This window comes from Phytophthora ramorum (genome assembly GCF_020800215.1).
Source record: "Phytophthora ramorum isolate Pr-102 chromosome Unknown Phyram_PR-102_s0007, whole genome shotgun sequence".
In the NCBI taxonomy this organism is placed as follows: Eukaryota; Oomycota; class Peronosporomycetes; order Peronosporales; family Peronosporaceae; genus Phytophthora; species Phytophthora ramorum.
The window spans coordinates 3,264,034-3,282,963 of NW_027150653.1; the positions used below are offsets into that span (position 1 = coordinate 3,264,034).

Here is an 18,930-nt window from a genome sequence, read left to right on the forward strand (position 1 = left end):
CGACACACACGGGCGTGTCTGCTGGGGAGGGGACGATCTCTCTTCGCTTGAGCTCGTGGGCTATTGGGAAGGCTCTTTGGGCCTCCCCCTCTCCAGACGCGATACAACTGGCCAAAAATGCGTCTTCGTAAACATCTGAGAAATGTATACGCTTAGAACCGTAATTTTACAAACTAACATAAGATCGTGCGACCTTTCGACGGTCACTTCCGCTCTTGCTAGTCGCCAGCTGTAAGTTCCCATGGGCAAGAAGTCACGTCACCAACGCCTGGCTGAGAGGAAACCGGTAGATGATGCCGTCGTGTCGCAGCTCAAGCTGGACCCGCGCGGCGACGGCATGTACAGCGGCACCTTCCGCTGGCTCGAGTCCAAGGCGTTCCCACACCTGCCGCCGTTCCCGTCACACGCCGTGGACTTTTCCGCCGGGTGGAAGGAGTTTCTCGCGTCTCGGAGCTCGCCCAATGAACACGTGGACCTGGTGGCCACGGCCACGTACGACGCGTCGATGCTGGACGCGCTGAGTTTCCCCGTCACGCTGCTGCATGTGGCGCAGCTACTGCAGCTCTGCACAGGCTCGGAGCTGCGTGTGCTGGTGGTGGGCGCGTCCCAGAAGGCGGAGCAGCGCGTGTGGCGCATCACCGGCTACTGGAACGAGGTCGCCGCCTTGTACACCAACGCCAAAGTCACGCTCTTCTTCATCGGCCCAGAAGTCGACGAGCGAGATGCAGGCACAGTGAAAGAGGATTTACCGGACAATCTTTCGGTGTATCACTTCCGAGGAACCTTTGGAGACTTTCAGGACTCTCAGCACTTCAGCGACTGCACGTCTGAGACGTCGGTCATTGTCGGGTACAACACTGGCTTCGGCAACTTTGTGGACTCGCACCGTCACGAGCTGCTCTTCAGTTGGCTGCCCGATCTCCACCGCATCGCAAAGTCGAGGATTCCAGCAATCTTCACTTGTGCAAACGACTACGCTGATATGAACGGAGAGTTTGCAGTGCAGTCAAGGGTTATTGGGGCCAATATGCTGTTGTTACCAAAGCAGAACCCGTTCAGTGCTGCCTCTCACTTTCACGAAGTAGGGCAGCGAGACACGGCCTGGTCGCGAGGCAGCAGCTTTTTGTACGTCATACGCGGCGTCGACAAGGCTCGACGATTCGATGTAGCTCCTGGTGATGTGGCCTCTCTTCAGAAGCGCTTGGATATGGAGCTGGATATCCATTTGCAAGACGAGCTGGGCCGTCATTTCTACAAAGGCATGGTGCTCACAAAAGAGCAAGCATCACGGTGCAAGGCCCTAAACGGTAGTCAGGCGCCGATGCCACAAACGAAGGTAGCTACGCCTGCAATCGAAAGCTCACAACTGGAGACTCCTCGATTCGAACTGTTGCCTGGCCAACGAGAAAATGAGGTCGTCGCAGCCATTCTCGTGCCCAAAATGAAGTCGGCGTCGGAGCGAATTGCTGTGGACCTCACAAATTCCGTGCTGACGGTCTTTGTGCCGGGGAAGTATCTTCTGAAAACCAAGTTACCATTTGAAGTTGATCAAGCAGCTGGCTCATTGCAAGCAGCGCTAACGCTCCCTATTCTTCGTGTTTCGTTTAGTAAAAAGTAAGTATCAACGCCGTAGGCTACCGGTAGCTACCTTCAGCTACAGCTCTCCATCCAGCAAACATTGTTCTCATAATTTTGCTCATTCACTAGCCTTGCTGTTTTCTCAAGCTTCACTTCTTGATTGGTTTGAACGCAATGTCATTGGCGATTTCGCGCGCCACTTTCTCGCCCCGAAGCAGCTCCACCAGCGTCAAGGCCAACGCGATGGCAGTGGCAGGACCTTCGCTTGTCACGCAGTTCTCCGCAATCACCACTTTGTCGTCCGAGTACAGATCACCCAGAAGCAGCTTGTCATCAGGGACACCAGCCATAGGCCCTTCGACGAGTGCGTTGTGGTAGAGCACGTTGGAAACGGCTTCACCAACTGCGGCGTACAGCCTCCCCGCTGCTTTTTGCTCCCTCAGTAGCGCCGTGAGTGCCTGACAAGCACCCAAGGTCCTTGCTCCTGGCCCACCGGGCACTGCGATGACATCATAGTCTTCATTCACGCAAAAATCGATCGGCTTGTCCGCCTGGATGTCGGTGCCCTTGGCCAACTTGACAATGTGGTGGAGATACCCCCCGACATTTGCAACTGTCACTCGCACGCCACCACGAGCAAGTAGAGCGCAAAGAGCTGCCACTTCGATCTCCTCGCTCCCTACAGTCTGCATTCATAGCTGTTCGTCAGAAAACACACGAGTCAAACCTGCTTTTCTCTCAAAGTCTCAACTTACCACTGGAACAAGCGCCGTGGGCTTCGGGTTAACGATCTCACTGATAGCCTGCGCAACTCGGGCCATGTTTTTTGGTGTTGACGACAAATTTGAGTGTGATCGCCCGATATCCGAGCGAAATTCTTGTTGAAGTTCACTATGGCTGCTCCCAGACGCCTTATTTTCTTCGCCTAATTCGCCTAACGGTCTTCAAGTTACGTGTGAAGCCCTGGTTCTCTGCCCACAACGGAATTGATCTTGGAAGCGGCAACCATGATGGCGGGTGGAACATCCGAGTACACAGCGCTGGAGGACGAGGATCTCCCAGTTCAGGCGCTACCTCATGTGAAGCCTCGAGCTTTGATTGTCGTGGCAAACGGCAGCGACGAGCTCGAGACGCTTACACTGTCCGACGTTTTGATCCGCGGCGGTCTTCATGTTATCATTGGTTCGGTCGGGCGGACGAAGGGCAACATCGTCATGGGCAACTACGGCTTGCACATTCAGGCTGAAAAGCCTATTGAAGAGTGCAGCTTCGAAAACTTCGAGTTGATCGTGATTCCTGGGGTAGGAAGCAAATTGGAAATCGGTAGTTCAGAATTGAACGGCACTGGTCACTGTTGATGGCATGTATGCATGACCAGGGCGATGGAGTCAGCCATGTGCGCGACTCGGACCTGGTGATCAAGATGCTGCTCTGGCAGAAACAAGCTGGGCGCTGGATTGCTGCAAGCTCCTCGGCACCTGCAGTTGTGCTGAGCCCTCACGGCTTGCTTGGTAATCGCGCTACTTGCTCGCTAAACCACGAGTCTGAAATGACCCTAGCGTTCATCGACGAAGAAGTTGTTGTCGACACTTGCTGCGTGACGAGCCAAGGCCCCGGAACGGTACTGGAGTTTGCGCTGAAGTTGGTCCAGCTGTTGAATGGAGAGCGAGCAGCTGAGAAAGCTGCCAAGGAGCTTCTGTACCCTTGGCCGTAACCAAGACGTGACGCGTTTGTGTGCACGGCTCACGCCGAATTGTGGTTGCATTCCCGTTTAGCACGTCATATGTACAACGTAGTACTTCGAAGTACGTGGCAATCTATTTTTCAACGACACGTTGCATTGCACTTACCACTAAAGTCCCATTCAAACCAGCCTCCAGCGAGCTGGATAATATATTCACGACAAAATCTTTGCTGGCTCCTCGTGCGCGCTGCTTGGGAGATGCCTACGCCTGACGTCACATCACGATTGAAGCGTAATATCGCGCGAACACAAGCGAAGCAAACATGAGCGCGTCGATGCGGTCCAATACACCACCATGCCCGGGAATCAGCTTCCCCGAGTCTTTTACACCAGCAGCGCGTTTCAGCAAACTCTCAAACAAATCTCCAAGCCGCCCCACAATCACCGCCAGCACTGTGAATCCAATTTGTGCAACCGCGGAGCCTGGTACACTAAGCAGATCGGACGAGATGAACATCGCGGTAACACCAAAGAAAATTGCTCCCAGTGTACCTTCGTAGTCCTTGTTCTTGGACAAATGTGATGCCAACGGGTTGTAGTAGCTGTAGTGGAAGCGCTCGAGCAGCTTTCCGGTGAGATATGCCCCAGTGTCGGAGGCCCAGACTACGTAGAGCAGCACGATCAGTAGCTTGCGGTATGACTCAAGTCGCTCGTCGTCAACAAACGCCACAATGACTGAGAGGCTACCGATGATGTACAGATAGCCGAGCATGTCCAGCGCAATGTGCAGGAAAGTGGCGGGCCCCGAAGTGCGCGTTTGCAGGCGAAAAAACACGATGACCACCACGCCGGAAAGAAATACCTGAGCCGGCTCCAAGGATACACCGCAACGGAAGCGATTGATCGGGCAGGCGGTCGAGTGCATGGTCAACAGCGTGAAAACTGCCTTCTCGACGAGACAGATGAAGGCGTACCTCCAATTCGGCGTGGAAAATGCGCAGAGGGCGGCGACGAAGTCCGTGGCGATGCTGTAGAACCACCGCAGCTTGTACAACTGCTTCTCCTGCAGCTCAGGGATATGGCTCACGTAGATGAGGAACACGGACGTGGTAGCGACAGTTGTAAGCGCCGACAAGACCAACGCGGCAATCCACTCGTTCTGGTGGAAGAACTTGTCGGCGATTCTTGACACAGCGCAGTTTGAAAAGCTCGGGTCATGCAGATAATCTTCATCGTCTTGCACGTTGCTGTCATGGCTGAGTCTTCGTTGACGAGGTTCGTCCTCTAGCTGTGGAGACGCGATACTCGCTCTGGGTGGGGGCGGAGGTGTCAATGGCGAGGACTGGACGGTCTCGCCACTGATGCTGGTTGCAGTGCGTCCTCGATCGATGTACCCACCTGCTGCTGCTACATTGTCCTCTCTGCTACCCCCACTCTCGCTCCTCGTGCTGCGACTGAAGCTGTCGGACAACCGAGTGCTCTCTCCGTCGAGAGCGGAGCTAGAGTTGGCCGCTAGATGTGGCTCGCAAGCGTTCATCTTGGTCATCACGCGCAGGTAGATGCGGTGCTGCAGCCACGCGTACTCGTAGGAGCAGATACTCGTCACGAAGGTGCAGAATGTGGCGGTGGCGAATGCCGGCGAGAGCCACAGGAAGACTGTGATGAGCGGGACCAGCACCAGCGCGGACAGCACACGCTGCACCACGTTCATGCGCAGACACCGCCTGGCGGTTATACAGCAGCTGAAGCTGCCCGATGAGCCCGCAGAGGTGGAGCACGAGACGCTGGACTCGCTCGGTGACGGCGGCGCCAGGACGACGATATTGGTGGACGCCGTGTGGTAGAAGAAGGCGGAGGGGGAGCCTGGCGAGCGAGGCGTCATGGGTGTCACGGGCAGCCTCGTGAAGCTACCGGCGCTTGGCTCGGGCGACGGCGCCAGGAGCGGCGGAGCAGTGTCCGCCATGGTCTCGAGAGAAGTCAGTTAAGTTAATAATTGGGTCGTCTTTAATCGCTGGCAACGAGCATAACCAGGTCAAACTGCCCATTTTCGATCGGAATGGAGACGTTCTGGTAACCTTGAGCAGTGCGATCATCAGAGCCCGATGACAACCGGTAGCCATCGCCTTTGGATATGCTCTAACTCTTATTACAGAGCTGTTCAACCACGAGATGATACCTCGCAGTGCACCACGAATGGTAACAGATGAATATGCGCATTCAACGCGCCGTTAGCGACATGCTCCTGCAAGCGGCCCTGGCGAGAGTGCTGGGTCCGCTTGCCACCCGCCCCCGCAGCTGAGCTCAGTATAAAGCGTGTCACTTGGCAGCCTCGACAATTGTCGAGGCTGATGCCATAACGGTTAGCCAACGAGCCAAGCAACACCAACTCAGGACACCGCTACTACCATCATTCCGCAAATAATCAGGTGTCCCGCGCAAGTTTTTGCTGCAGCGCCAGCAGGATTCCAGCTCGTCGTAGCTATAGTTGGTGACACCAAGTTGGCGCTGCTAGACTCGTTGCTCTGGCTGAGTCAGCCGCTGACTGGTCGTTATGAACGCGAGAGAGGTATATACTGTATAAGCCTCGACAATTGCCAAGGGCGAGCCACTTGACATGATGGTAGATGGGCATTCAATTTGGAAATGGGGGGGGGGGGGCGTTTCGGGACTTGCCGCGAGCCAGCAACCTCGTTTCAGCTGGGACGATGGCAGCCAGTCGTCCCAGGTCTCGAAAAAAGAACCCTCTGGGCACTCGCGCACGCCATGCTGAGCCCGGAGTGATGACACTTCGCGTCGATCGCGAGAGAAGGGCCTGGCTGATACGGCGCTTGCACCGCAGCATGCGCGCTAGCGACGACTTCTCGGCGGCACGCCCGTGGTATCAGCCGTGTTGAAATGCCCGCCGTCACCGACGCGAAAGCTGCCAGCGCCGCTTGGTTCCTTTTTCTCGTGGTTGTTGGGGGCAGCTCTGACGAAACTGCTAGCTCCCCCGCTGAGATCGATGACTGTATAAAGTGATGACCTTCCATCCGTGCAGTGCAGCGTCCAGGTAGATTTATGACCATAGGTGCCCGTCAAAGCTGCTACAGCCGGTAATGTTGATTATGATGCAGTGGGCATTAGGTATTCGGTCCCACAGTGTAACTCATCCTCCCCGTCTAAGCCCCAGCCCTAATGAGTGACCCCGCTTTATGCGCGGTATCCCAGCTCCGATTGGCTAAAAATAGCACGCGGATCCACGCCCGCGCCGTGTCGGTTCCATTTTGCTCACTTTGCATTTTGCGGCCTGGAGAGCAAGCGCACGTGGATCAGGAACTCGTATCATGGCGTCAATGCTGGACACGCTCGTGGGCGGCTACGCGTCGTTCTTCTGTTTGAACGAGCGCCGCGGCTCGCCGCAGATGTCGGCCAAAGTCCACGCCCCGCTGGGACGCAAGCCATCGACGCACAAGAAGCCGGTCAAGCTGTCAATCGACGACCGACTGCGCGCGCTCATCGGCGACGTGTTGAGCGAGGAGCAGCTCAAGCAACGCGTACGTACTAAGCACCGCGTACTGTTGGTAGAAGAGGTGTGTGTGACGCATGGAGAGACACTGACGATTTGCCCTGCGACTTGATTTTTCTGCAGCTCACATTCGGCCGCATGCTGGGTTCCGGTGCGACATCCAAGGTCTACGAGGCCGTGGACACCACCTCGGGTCAGCGTGTCTCGGTGAAGGTCTTTGACAAGGTGGCGATGGTGGAGGCGCGCCGCTCCATGGTGGCCGATGGTCAGTACGTGCCGGAGAAGGCCGTGCACCGCGTGCGTCGACGACTGCTAAAGCTCGTGTCGGAGCTCGAGATCTCCAAGTCGCTGGACCACCCCAACATCATCAAGTACTTGGGCGCCTTCGAGACGTCGCACCGCATCTGCATCGTTCACGAGCTCGTGGAGGGTTCGGACCTGCTCGAGCATCTGCTGGAGAACGGAAAAATGCCCGAGGACCAGGCGGCTGGCGTGTTCCGGCAGCTGCTGTCGGCGCTGGAGTACTGCCATGGCCGCAACCTCTTTCACCGCGACTTGAAACTGGAGAATGTCATGATCACAAACGACTTGAAAGTGAAACTCATTGACTTTGGACTGTCCGAGGTGGTGGCCTACGCTGAGCAGCCACTCAAGACGGTGTGTGGCACGCCTCTGTACTGCAGCCCAGAGATTCTTTTTCTCCACGCCACGGTCGAAGCCGGTCGTGAGGGTTTCCGCGGGGGCCCTGCCGACGTGTGGGGTGTGGGTGTGCTCATCTTTGCGCTCTTAACAGGCTGTGCACCTTTCGATGACTCGGACTTCCAACGATTGCGCCGCGATGTTTCACGCAATCGCATCAACTACCCTGCGCACATTTCCGACCAGGCGAAAGGCCTACTGAAATCAGTGCTCGTGACGGACCCGCTAGTGCGCCCCACAGTCACAGACTTGCTGTCGTATGGCTGGTTCCAGGACTCGCCCGAGGACGACTCTTCTATTGCCAACAATCAAGAGGAATCAATCACCACAGAGGTGGAGGAAGACTGGTTGTGCTCGAAGCACAAAGGCGAGGACGACGTTCGCTGTCGCTCTCTTTCCTGTCGCCGCACCAGCGGCTCAGATGGCACATACAGCTCGAGCGCGAGTCTTGAGGACGTCATCAAGCGCCGTCCTTCGTCGCCCACGAATTTCTCCAGCTTGGAGAACGAAGCTGGCGTATGACAGCTATTGCTCAATGGTAAGGCAACGCGAAAGTTAAAATATATTTAACTGCTACAACTTCTTCATATTAAAGTATTACGCCGACGAGGTAGGCGCCGCAGCAGCATCAGACTTAAAGCTGGCCTCAAGTCCAGCTCGGGCATGTTCCGCCCTCGCACGAAGCTCTTCAGCACGACGACGCGCGTCCTCCGCCTTCTTGGCAGCCTCTTCCTTTCGCTGACGAGCCAGGTTCTTGCTCTTCTCAATCTCGTCCAGCTTGCGCTGCATCTCTCGCTGACGCTGGTCCTCTTCCACGCTGAGCTGAGTCTCGATCTGTCGGCGCGAGTTTGCTCGCACCTTGGACGCAGCCTGAAACGCCTGGTGGCGCATTGCCTCTGCTTTCTCGCGAGCGTCGCGCGCCTTCTGCTCTGCCTCAGTGCGTTTGCGCATCGCCTCCTCTTTGCGCTTCTGCATAGCGAGCAGCTCGGCCTCCTGCGCCTCTCGGAGCTTGAGCGTTTCGACGTCGGCCTGCTTGGCGAGGCGCTCGCTGTTCTTCTGTTCGTAGAGCGAGGTGGCTTCACGCGCCTTCTCGCTCATCTGTCTCGCACGCGTCTTGCTGTTAATCACGGTCTGCATTGCTGCACGCTTGCGCTGCTCGGCCTCACTCTTCGCCTGCTGCAACGCCACGGAGGACGTCTGGTGCTCCAGGGACCTCTGCGAGGTCACAGACTCGTAATCCTTGAGCGCTCGCTCGCGCTCGTTGTATTCAGCTAGCGACGCCTTGCACACGGCATCAAGCAACTTCTGGTCAGCCTCCTCTTCGGCTTTCTCCCGTGCGCGGCGGGCTCCCCACATAGTATCCACTGCGGCATCCACGCTGCTTCTGGTAGCGCTGGACGTCGCACTCGATGCACTTCTCCTCTCGCAAGCAAAGCTTGCTCCTGGGGCGACTGCAGCAGCGGCCACCGAAGCGTTGGCCGCCATGGCAACGTCGCTGTACGTCGACGGCTGCGTGCTGTCGAGGCTGGCGTTGCTGGCGTTGCTGGAGGAGCGTTCGGAGCGCTGCATGGGCTCCGACTTGAAGCTCGACGCGTCGTCGATGTGGCTTCCTCGCTCCTGCTGCTGCGGCAGGTTGCGCCACGTCTGCGGGCGCGCGTAGTCGATCGCGTTTGGAGGCGGAGAAGCCATGGGGGCGGCGTCGACTGGCACGGCGTACGGGACGTCCTGGGGCGGTTGAGCGAGCACTGGCGGCTGGACGAACCGGGTGTACGAGGCGTAGGGCGACGACGGCTGGTATCCGTCGGCGTTAGGGTAGCAGTAGGTGCCGCTGCCAGCGTGGAAGTTGGTGTGGCTCGGGTGTGAGTAGCTCATGGGAGGTGGTGTCACGGTGGTGAATAGCAGAATGCAGCTGGTGAGCAAGTCGGCGCCGTCTTGGGTGCACTGCGACGTTTCTCAAAGTTGACGTCCTGTAAGCGTCGCTTATATGGACAAGCCAATCACAGGGCCTCAATTGGAGAGTATAATGCTTCTTGCACAGTAGACGTTGGACAGTCGATGACTGCTGCCACATTCGTCACCATCTGCACATCGAAGGGCGGAACAATCCCTTTGAGACGATCGCCTCCACTCCATCAGCATGGGCAGGACGTCCAAGGACAAGCGGGTGCGTCTCCCTCTCTCTGCTGGGCGTAGGCCTCTCTTCGTGCTCACCTGCAATTTCCGCAGGACATCTACTACCGCAAGGCCAAGCAGCAGGGCTACCGCGCGCGCTCGGCCTTCAAGCTCCTGCAGCTGGATGACAAGTTCCAGTTGTTACGCGGCGCCACGCGCGTCGTGGACTTATGCGCGGCCCCCGGTGGGTGGAGCCAGGTGATCGCCGAACACGTTCCTCTAGACAGCACCATCATCGCTGTGGACCTCATGGAGATGGCGCCGCTGGACGGCGTCGTACAGCTGCAGGGCGACATCACGCACAAGGTCACGGCTGACGAGATCGTGGCGCAGTTCCGTGGCCTGAAGGCGCAGGTCGTCGTGAGTGACGGCGCCCCCGACGTGCTGGGTCTGCACGATCTGGACGAGTATCTCCAGGCGCAGCTCGTTCTCGCAGGACTCAACATCAGCCTACAGATCCTGGAGGATGGCGGCACCTTCGTGGCCAAACTTTTCCGAGGCAAGGAGGTGTCGCTGCTGTATGCGCAGCTGCGTCGCTTCTTCAGCAAAGTGACGTGTGCTAAGCCCAAGACGAGTCGTAACTCCAGCTTCGAGTCGTTCGTCGTGTGCCAGGATTTCCATCTGCCCAAGGATTTCGTGCCGGACATGGAGCGGAACTTGCTGGATTTGCGGTACATCGAAGACGCCGAAGACGAAGACGACTGGCACACCAGTGAGGTGTCGGCGGAAAGGGGTGTCTGTGTAGACGTGGTGTTTTTGGGCGCTGGCGACGTGTTTGGCTACGATGCAGACCAATCGTACCCGCTTGATGAAGACGACGGAAATGATGCTGCACAGGGCGATGCAGCCAAGTATGTCCATCAGGAGCCGCTGCAGAAGCCCATAAACCCGCCGTACGCGAATGCACTTAAGAAGCAGCAGAGCAAGCAATAGACCACATATATCACCTAGAGATTCAATCATGCCTTTCAACTGTTGCGAGCTGACCGATGGGCTCATTCTCCTCGCTTCCCGGGCCACGTTTCTTCCTTTTCTTCTTGGAATCTTCAACTACAGGTAGGCGAGTAAGTGCAGTTAGAACCAAGCTATCACCCTCAGGCAAGTAAGCACGTTCTAGTAGAGCGTAGAATTTCTACCTCGTGGGTTCTCGCTGGTGTAGAATTTTTTGAGCAGCGTGATAGCCTCGTCCTTGAGAATGCCCGACACGCACGGAAAGCCACGATGGACATTACTGTTCGGGAGAGCACTGTTCAGTGGCCAAAGTCCAAGCAGCACATATGTGTTAGTATCAAAGGGAACCATCAGCAAAATACCCAGTAGCTCACCTGCGCTCGTGTAAATTCAGCACAGAGCTGCACCCTCCGAAGCGGTCGTTGTGGCAACCAAAGTATACGTGCTTGATGAGCACATGTGCGAGAGCCCCCGCACACATGATGCATGGCTCACACGTCACGTACAGTGTGCACTCAGTCAGCACCTCCTTTGCTGTGTCGCCGTAAGTGGCGGCAATGGACTCGATCGCCACGATCTCAGCATGCATGGTGGCCTGCAGCAACAGTCGCAAACAATTAGCCCACTACAATGCGCACTTAGCAGCAAGCACCAATTGTTGTTATCTCGCTTACATTGTACAGCTCGTTCACTCGGTTGGACGCGCGAGCAATGATCTCGCCCTTGTACACGAACACGCATCCCACTGGCACTTCGGCACGAGTCAACGCCTTCTCGCCCTGTTGCATCAAATACAAGATGAGCATCTAGATTACAGATAGCTTCATCTGTTGACGCTCACCTCGAGCAGAGCTTCTCGCATGAAGTACTCATGCTCATCGATGTCCACCATTGCTCTATATACCAAAATGGGTCATTCGGCAAACCCATTTTGGCGTACCCATTTCTGGTGGGCCACTATTGAGGTGGTGCACAGACGAATATGAGCCTCTCCTTGCTGCAGCTTCGCCGGAGTCTCCGCGGGCCCACGACGCAGCTGACGCGCCGATGGATCAACTACGGCCACGACATGCACAAGGTGGACTTCCTCTCTGAACTGGACCTCGCATCTTGCTTTATTCTGATCGCCGGGACTGTTTTTCTACGGTCAGGAAATGCTTAATGGCACGGCCAAAGTGTCTGTGACCGAGTACGACGAAGGAGGCTTCGTCATCAATGATGTGGTGCGTTGTTCTCCAGTTTCTACTGCTTCGTTATCGTTGCGGTGAATTGATATCTGTCTTGACTGCAGAATATGCGGGGCGGAGTGGCGCTGTTTTCTGAGATCGCCATGGTAAGTGCTAAGGCAGTGGTGCAGATCTATTGCTGCAGGAGGCTCATGGATGTTGTTATGCTGCTGCAGCTTTGGAAGCCGAAGAGGATCGAGGAGATCACACGCGAGCACCTCGCCGTGTTCACGGTCTCCAACCCGCCGATTGGTACGTCAGACGCGGTTTTCACTTTGATTGGGATGCAGGCTTCTGATTGCTATCTGCAGAGATTTTGGTGCTTGGCTGCGGAGAGCGCATTAACCACGGACTTGCACCGGAGTTGAAGGAGCTGCTCAAGGTGAACGGCATCGTGGTGGAATATCTAGACACAGTCAACGCCTGCGCCACCTTCAATATCCTGAACGCTGAGGACCGCAGAGTGGCTGCTGCACTGCTGCCGTATGACCCCAATGTTGCCCCTACTGGTAATGGCCTGGAAGGCTTCAATTAAAACCACAACAGGAAAACGGACAACTACCGACTACAAGAGATTTCAAGAGTAGCTTTTCTCCAAAGAACCAACCGAGCTATCCGAAGATACTTGTAGGTCTCCCGCTTACCGTCGCATTTGGTTCTCACAACTGGGACACTTATAGCGTACTCCTCTGTTCTCATACTTGTCGATGCAGCCATGGTGAGCCACAGTCTCACAGTTCCTTTGGCACCTCGCCCCTTGCAACAGCTCGTACTGGCAGATTGGGCACTTCTGCACTTGCATGTCGCGGAGGAACGCGATCAGCTCCAAGTATGCGCGTGGTCCTAATGTGTAGCTGTGGGTGGGCAGTTGCACAGCGCTGGGAGCAAACCACTTTTCAGCTGTCAGCTTGCGCAGTAGTTCCTGCACCTCATCGATTTTGGTGGGACTTTTGCGTAGGTTATACAAGTCCGCCTCCTCCAAAGCACCTTCCTCACTGCACACAAACAGCAGAAATAAGTTAGTAGAGCGGATTCGAAGATGGCTGCACGTCCTTCTTACGTTTCCACGATCTCCTCCATGGCCGTGCGCAGGAACACAATCTCCCAGGGTTTGAAATTACTGCCGAACGCTGTGAGCGAATCGTTGCTCTAAGGAAGCAGCATATAGCAAAATTCAGCCAAAACTCCAGTACGTCTAGCTGTTATCTACTTCGAAGTAGTATAATACTTCTGAATGTAAACTGCTCTGCTTTCTTACCGTGTTGACCACCGCCAGGTACATTTTTCCGTCGTCGAACATGCCGCGGCGCACGTCGAGCGCAAATGGTCGGATGTTCTCCGCGACCTTGTTCACCATTTGGTCCACGTTCGAGGCAGTCATGTCTGTTGCATGGCACAGCGTCAGCTACGGGGTCTGCACTGTGTTAGCTGGAACAGGCAACTCACCTTCGCCCGTGAGCTTCCGGGCCAGACGCCGCAACTCCTGGTCCTCCATCGCGCCCGCCGCCTGCTCAGAGCACATCCAAAACGTCGCCAGTCACACTCCGACCACTCTATTACGTGAAAAGCGCAGCGCACACACCATGATGCGCTGCAGCAGCATGCGGTCCGAGTCGTTCATCATGGCTACAATGAAAATATGGCGCCAACGTTTTTACCTCTCTAACGGCATTCCCATCGAACATCATACGCATCCTCGCGCCACACTTTCGCCAAAAATCACCACGTCACAGTGATGCTGCGTCGCTGCTCGGGTCTTCGCCGCTTCAGCTCCATCGCCACGGACCTCCCGCTGGCGCCGGTCGGCACGATCCCTCGAGGAGATGCGGACCGCATCCCGGAGGACGTGGTGCGCGCGCTAGACAAGTTTATCGTGGGGCAGCAGGAGGCCAAGAAGGCGGTGGCCGTGGCACTGCGCACTCGCTGGCGCCGCCGCCAGCTGCAGAGCGACGCGCTGCGAGCTGAGATCTCGCCCATGAACATCCTTATGAGTGGCCCCACGGGCTCCGGGAAGACGGAGATCGCGCGGCGGTTGGCCAAGATCTCCGGCTCGCCGTTCCTCAAGGTGGAAGCGACCAAGTTCACCGAAGTGGGCATCTACGGTGCCAACGCCGACTCCATGATCAAGGACCTCGTGGATGTGGCTGTCAACTTAGAGCGGGCGGCCGCGCAGAAACTGCACGCGGCTGCAGCTCGTGAGCGCGCGATCGATCGACTCGTGGACCTGCTGGACCGCAAGAAGCTCAGCGATATCTCAAGGACTGAGCTTCGCCATGTGATCTCGACCGGCAAGGCGGACAACCGCAAAGTGCGTGTACAGCTGAAACCGCTGTCGAGCAAGACGCGCCCGACGTCGGCGAGCCCCGACATGATGATGGAGATGCCGCCCGAGTTGGAGAACATGATGAAACACCTGGATACGCTCATGGCCTCACGCTTTTCCGGCAGTGGTGCTAAGAGCGAGGACAAGACGCAGAGCATGACTGTGAAGGAGGCCTTGCCCCGTCTGGAAGCGGAAGAGGCGGATGATATTATCGACGATGACGAGGTGGTCAAGAGGGCGTTGGAGAACGTGCAGCACAACGGCATTGTGTTCCTGGATGAGATTGACAAGCTGGCTAGCGCTGGTGACCAGGGTCGTACTGGTGGTAACGGTGCGAGCTACCGCAAGGGCGAAGGTGTGCAGAAGGAGTTGCTGGCTTTGACTGAAGGATGCGCTGTCAACACCCGCTATGGGCTTGTGTACACGGACCACATCCTGTTCATTGCTAGCGGTGCCTTCCACCGCTCCAAGCCATCGGACCTGATGCCCGAGTTGCAGGGCCGCCTGCCTATTCGAGTGGCTCTTTCACCGCTGGGCGCTACTGAGTTCGAGAAGATCCTGAAGGAAACGGATCACAATCTGCTGGAGCAGACGAGTGCGTTGATGGCAACGGAGGGCGTGAAGCTCACATTCACGGACGACGCCATCAGCGAGATTTCGTCCATTGCAGAGCAGGTGAACGCACAGACGGACAACATCGGTGCACGCCGTCTTGCTACCATCATTAGCAAGATCACGGAGGAGGTGTCTTTCCACGCACCCAAGATGAACGGGGTGACTTTCGAGGTCGACAAGAAGTATGTGCAGCAGCGTCTTTCCAACGTGTTGGACCGCACAGACCTGTCCAAGTTCATTCTGTAGGCAAAGTAACGCACGTCAAATGCAGACCGGATAGATTCAGTGTCGTAATTGCATTGGCCCTTCATCGTAGCAGCTCTCACGGTGTCACGCTTTGACAACCATTCTCCATGCGTCTGCAAACTCAATCCCCGCTTTCACTTTAGCCTCCACAGCGTCGGTGATCTCTTTGCCGTAGATACACTCCAGAATTTCGAGCTGGGGGTCACCCATAAGCTCGTCATATTTTGCGTTCATCGCTGCTGTGTAGTCGGTGATACGCTCCAGCTTGGGCAAGTCGTCGAAGATTGGCATGAGGTAGACTTGGCAGGACACAGCCTCCCCCTTCCGCGAACCAGCCACAAGCTCCACATCGACCACGTCGCGCGCGTACAAGTCTTCATCGACTTCCTCAAGTACATCCAGAGCTGCCAGTGTATCGTCGTCAACACTGTAGACCTCGCCGGTCACGCAGTAGCCTTCGGTCGGCGCTCGATAGAGACACGGGTAGAAGGCCTGATCATCGAGGACCATGTGGAATTCCTCGTGCGACGTACGAGCCGCACCAACAAACGAAGCCTTACCCAGCTCAATTGCTGGCTTCATATACGCCGTGTAATTGTAGAGACCGGTCTTGAGCGTCCCGTACACAAACACCACCGTCCGCTGCGCCTTCGTCTCCTTCGAGGTCATTGCGTTTGTCTTCCGAAGATTCGCACATGAACAGCGAAATTATGCAGTTAAATATATACATGACGTACTTAATGAGCAGCAAAGTACATGTATGCAGTTCAGGAACGAAGCAGTGCGGCGCTCAACACCATGGACACTGACTACGACGACGGTGCGAGCTCCGTCTGTCTGCTATGTAGAAGCACCTCTTGCTTCTGCAACATGTGAACGCTCTGTAGCTGACTGATTGGCCGTCGCTTTCCTCGCTGCAGAGCCTGTGCCCACGCAGACGGAGACCGTGGACGTGTATCTGCTGCGGCCGGAGGAGCCGCGCGAGCTCGAGCTCAAGGACTTCACCATCATGAAACCCAAGAACAACAAGATGCATCGCCTTGTGCGCTTCTACCCTCACTGCCAGATCTCGTACCGAGCCACACTACCGGCCGAGGAGAAGACTGTGACGTCCCCAGGCGGTACAACCACGACGGTGCTGCTGCCGGAGCGTCTGCCACGCCACAATGGCGGCTTCAGTAACCCCAGTCGTCATGCAGAGATCTTCAGACTGAAGAGGGAGTTGCTGAAGGAATACTACGCGTCTGTCCAGGACGACGACCGAGAGGCAGCGCTATTTGACGCGCTTATTAGCAGAAGCACGCAGCCGTCTCAACAGCCAGGTTGGGCGTCTAGTAACGACAATGAGGGTCAAACGGAGACGAACAGTTTTTCTGTAATGGCTCCGCGTGAACGACGTCCTCTTCCGAAGTACAAACCTGTGAAAGTCGGCGGTGAAGATTTTGCCCCGCTGACGGGTGATAAACCGGGGAGCTTGACTCTCGACGAACGAGTGAAGTACGTGTCATCTCTGTGGCCAGGCTTGGCGCCTGTTGACGACGACGATGGCATCATGGACTATTATGGCATTGAAGTGCAGCTCATTTCTGAGGAGGAGAGGGAGCAGGAGCTGGCCGTGGAGAAGGGAGGGGATGGCAGCAACAATGAGCAAAACGAACGCGAAGTGTTGGCGATAGCAGCGACTGCGATGCGGTCTGCAAATGTAAATGCAGCCATGAAGGAGGAGAAAGCTGCGGCTAATAGTTCCGAGACGGCTGCTCCCGATACCCCGTCGTCACCGGAGTTGTCTGTGAAAACACGTAGCGCTGCGCTACAAAAACTAAAGAAAGCGGCAGCGGAAGACGACGACGACATCAAACCGAATCCAATTGCAACGAAGCAGGATGACTGGGTACAGTGCGACAAATGTCAAAAATGGCGTCGACTACCAAGTAAGATATCGTGTCGGTACGTTGATATGATTTATTCGAGACTGACCTCTACAATGCGTGACCGTGTGTGTACAGACCAAGTGAATGTGTCAGAGCTGCCGGCAGTTTGGTACTGCAAAATGAATCGATGGGACAAGCGGCACAATGTAAGTTGCTAGTAAGGGCGATACCTCCTTTTATTAGTGAAACGACCTGCGCCTAAACTCATTAACTCTTCGCTATCCCAGAAATGCGCGGCCCCAGAGGAGAAGCTCGTTGTGCTAATGAAAGGAGCGGATTTGGTAGAGTACCGCCAACGCAAATTTGCGCAGGATTATATTCAGCGCTGCAAGCGCCTGGACAAGTCTGCGCATCACTACAAGTACACACACTCAAATGACGATGATGGCGAACGTAAGTTTGTGCAATGTACGGAGTGTCTGAAGCTGCGTCCTCTCATCGGTGGCATGGACCCGAACAAGGTTGCTGAACCCTTTGCCTGTTGGATGAATTGGGACGAGCTCCTGGCTAGCTGCTCAGCACCAGAAGGCCCGCTATTCCCACGTACCAACCTTGAGCCACCCCACAACTCCGCGTCAAGGGGGGGTAGCAGCGGTTTTGGCATCCTATCGAATGCCATTGCACATGACTCCAAGAGGAAGAAGGGAAGCTACGCAAACTACAACACTTCCGAGCCTTCTACATCAGGTGGAAATGGTCGTGGTGTTCACAAGACCGGCAAAAGAGGTAAGCGGAAAGCGAATTCCGAGAAGAGCTTCGGTGGCAAGAAGATGAAGCGACGAGCAGCAGCATAAACTGCTCAAAGTGTATAGTTCGCGGTTTGCGTTCATAGGAATCGGATCAAGTGTAAGAACCATCACAGCGACGTCGCCGCTTTGGTTTTTCGTTGTCATCATTTTCCACCCACACTTTGGCGACGGCCACCTGTGCTCCAGCCTACTCTGCAGGCATTTCTTCTCTTAAGCTCAGCAAAGTTGCGATACCTTCTGCAATGGTTATCGTCATCGAACTGCACCCCGCGAGCTCAACCAAGCACAACTCGCCCTCAAAGCAAGAAGACCCGGGAACTTCTTCTGTGCGTGGCAGCGGGAGGTCCTAATAGCGGCCTTATGTTTTACATCATTGCGAGAAGAAGCGCCTACTCACAGCTGAAGCGCAAGACATGCAGAATCGCGGAGGTGTCAGGAAACCAGAAGCTTCGCAGCAGGATACCACCGAAAGAGCAGTAGATCACAACCAAACAGCCATCGACCCGCCGTTCACATACATCATACTCTAGCAGGGCCTTCGAAACTCATACAACAAACCACAAGCCTCATCGCTCTTCTAGCAAAGAAGAACACCAAGGCCACGCGACGCCAACAGCGCCGCGCAGTCCTTGAGCGTACCCCCCATTAGCTGCAGGAATAAACCTCTCGAACGTGTTGTCATCATCGAGACGGCACAGAAGCCTTCTCTCAAATGTGGCTAAAGCATCTTCACAATGGAGAAGAGTGGCGCTCAAGCCGTGAAGGCGAGCAACGGCAGCAGCTTCTCACAGGTTGTCGTCGGTCCCACAAAGAACACGAGCACAGACGCACAAGCAGATAGATAGCGCTATAGTCATCACTTAGCCTCTTGTTAGCGTCCATCCGTAGCGTTGCCCTCACGGAGTCCGTCGTTCAGCAGCCCGCAGTCCCGAGCGAGTCTCGTGTCCAACCAAAATGGGAATGTGCAAAACCAAAGATACAAAACCCATGGTTTAGCCCAAACTGGATGTGGGTCATTCCGTTAATCAGCAGGGTTTTTTGTGCTAAAACCCGCACTGTTGCTGTGCTAACAGTTTCAGCAAGGTACAATCCCGTGGACCGCCAAGACGCCGTCGCAACTCCTGACCCAACGACCTCGGAGGGTACAGCTCTTTCCTCGACGGAGATCTGCTCGATCGCAATTTCCGTTGGTTTCAGCGTTCCTGCCCTTGCACTTAGTATAGCTACAGCAATCAGCGCGCAGCAACGCTG

At 55.8% G+C, this 18,930-nt stretch overlaps 13 protein-coding genes across 13 annotated transcripts; 7 read left to right on the forward strand and 6 right to left on the reverse strand.

Annotated features, from left to right (window-relative positions):
* Positions 1–241: 241 nt before the first annotated feature.
* Positions 242–1,618, forward strand: KRP23_9026 (uncharacterized protein; the record flags this gene model as incomplete). The annotated part of the gene is made up of 1 exon (XM_067894538.1): positions 242–1,618. One exon carries the CDS (start codon positions 242–244, stop codon positions 1,616–1,618), a length of 1,377 nt encoding a protein of 458 aa, XP_067743965.1.
* Positions 1,619–1,727: 109 nt separating this feature from the next.
* On the reverse strand, positions 1,728–2,399 carry KRP23_9027 (Glutathione-independent glyoxalase DJR-1.2; the record flags this gene model as incomplete). Its single annotated transcript, XM_067894539.1, has 2 exons — positions 1,728–2,264; positions 2,334–2,399. 2 exons carry the CDS (start codon positions 2,397–2,399, stop codon positions 1,728–1,730), a joined length of 603 nt encoding a protein of 200 aa, XP_067743966.1.
* A 186-nt stretch (positions 2,400–2,585) lies between these two features.
* On the forward strand, positions 2,586–3,292 carry KRP23_9028 (Protein/nucleic acid deglycase 3; the record flags this gene model as incomplete). The annotated part of the gene is made up of 2 exons (XM_067894540.1): positions 2,586–2,879; positions 2,957–3,292. The coding sequence occupies 2 exons, from the start codon at positions 2,586–2,588 to the stop codon at positions 3,290–3,292; spliced, it is 630 nt and encodes a 209-aa protein (XP_067743967.1).
* A 244-nt stretch (positions 3,293–3,536) lies between these two features.
* KRP23_9029 (Phosphatidate cytidylyltransferase) lies at positions 3,537–5,225 on the reverse strand (the record flags this gene model as incomplete). Its single annotated transcript, XM_067894541.1, has 1 exon — positions 3,537–5,225. One exon carries the CDS (start codon positions 5,223–5,225, stop codon positions 3,537–3,539), a length of 1,689 nt encoding a protein of 562 aa, XP_067743968.1.
* A 1,360-nt stretch (positions 5,226–6,585) lies between these two features.
* On the forward strand, positions 6,586–7,988 carry KRP23_9030 (CBL-interacting serine/threonine-protein kinase 17; the record flags this gene model as incomplete). Its single annotated transcript, XM_067894542.1, has 2 exons — positions 6,586–6,795; positions 6,891–7,988. 2 exons carry the CDS (start codon positions 6,586–6,588, stop codon positions 7,986–7,988), a joined length of 1,308 nt encoding a protein of 435 aa, XP_067743969.1.
* Positions 7,989–8,063: 75 nt separating this feature from the next.
* Positions 8,064–9,338, reverse strand: KRP23_9031 (uncharacterized protein; the record flags this gene model as incomplete). The annotated part of the gene is made up of 1 exon (XM_067894543.1): positions 8,064–9,338. One exon carries the CDS (start codon positions 9,336–9,338, stop codon positions 8,064–8,066), a length of 1,275 nt encoding a protein of 424 aa, XP_067743970.1.
* Positions 9,339–9,603: 265 nt separating this feature from the next.
* KRP23_9032 (putative tRNA (cytidine(32)/guanosine(34)-2'-O)-methyltransferase) lies at positions 9,604–10,571 on the forward strand (the record flags this gene model as incomplete). The annotated part of the gene is made up of 2 exons (XM_067894544.1): positions 9,604–9,630; positions 9,693–10,571. 2 exons carry the CDS (start codon positions 9,604–9,606, stop codon positions 10,569–10,571), a joined length of 906 nt encoding a protein of 301 aa, XP_067743971.1.
* A 22-nt stretch (positions 10,572–10,593) lies between these two features.
* Positions 10,594–11,481, reverse strand: KRP23_9033 (tRNA-specific adenosine deaminase 2; the record flags this gene model as incomplete). The annotated part of the gene is made up of 5 exons (XM_067894545.1): positions 10,594–10,688; positions 10,775–10,884; positions 10,964–11,184; positions 11,264–11,368; positions 11,431–11,481. 5 exons carry the CDS (start codon positions 11,479–11,481, stop codon positions 10,594–10,596), a joined length of 582 nt encoding a protein of 193 aa, XP_067743972.1.
* A 90-nt stretch (positions 11,482–11,571) lies between these two features.
* Positions 11,572–12,350, forward strand: KRP23_9034 (NADH dehydrogenase [ubiquinone] 1 alpha subcomplex assembly factor 3; the record flags this gene model as incomplete). The annotated part of the gene is made up of 5 exons (XM_067894546.1): positions 11,572–11,667; positions 11,741–11,812; positions 11,881–11,922; positions 11,992–12,067; positions 12,127–12,350. The coding sequence occupies 5 exons, from the start codon at positions 11,572–11,574 to the stop codon at positions 12,348–12,350; spliced, it is 510 nt and encodes a 169-aa protein (XP_067743973.1).
* A 105-nt stretch (positions 12,351–12,455) lies between these two features.
* Positions 12,456–13,439, reverse strand: KRP23_9035 (Non-structural maintenance of chromosomes element 1-like protein; the record flags this gene model as incomplete). The annotated part of the gene is made up of 5 exons (XM_067894547.1): positions 12,456–12,810; positions 12,876–12,964; positions 13,074–13,198; positions 13,262–13,322; positions 13,398–13,439. 5 exons carry the CDS (start codon positions 13,437–13,439, stop codon positions 12,456–12,458), a joined length of 672 nt encoding a protein of 223 aa, XP_067743974.1.
* Positions 13,440–13,550: 111 nt separating this feature from the next.
* Positions 13,551–14,999, forward strand: KRP23_9036 (ATP-dependent protease ATPase subunit HslU; the record flags this gene model as incomplete). The annotated part of the gene is made up of 1 exon (XM_067894549.1): positions 13,551–14,999. The coding sequence occupies one exon, from the start codon at positions 13,551–13,553 to the stop codon at positions 14,997–14,999; it is 1,449 nt and encodes a 482-aa protein (XP_067743975.1).
* Positions 15,000–15,083: 84 nt separating this feature from the next.
* KRP23_9037 (putative gamma-glutamylcyclotransferase) lies at positions 15,084–15,668 on the reverse strand (the record flags this gene model as incomplete). Its single annotated transcript, XM_067894550.1, has 1 exon — positions 15,084–15,668. One exon carries the CDS (start codon positions 15,666–15,668, stop codon positions 15,084–15,086), a length of 585 nt encoding a protein of 194 aa, XP_067743976.1.
* A 129-nt stretch (positions 15,669–15,797) lies between these two features.
* On the forward strand, positions 15,798–17,724 carry KRP23_9038 (MORC family CW-type zinc finger protein 4; the record flags this gene model as incomplete). Its single annotated transcript, XM_067894551.1, has 4 exons — positions 15,798–15,819; positions 15,920–16,930; positions 17,006–17,076; positions 17,158–17,724. 4 exons carry the CDS (start codon positions 15,798–15,800, stop codon positions 17,722–17,724), a joined length of 1,671 nt encoding a protein of 556 aa, XP_067743977.1.
* Between the last annotated feature and the right edge of the window lie 1,206 nt (positions 17,725–18,930).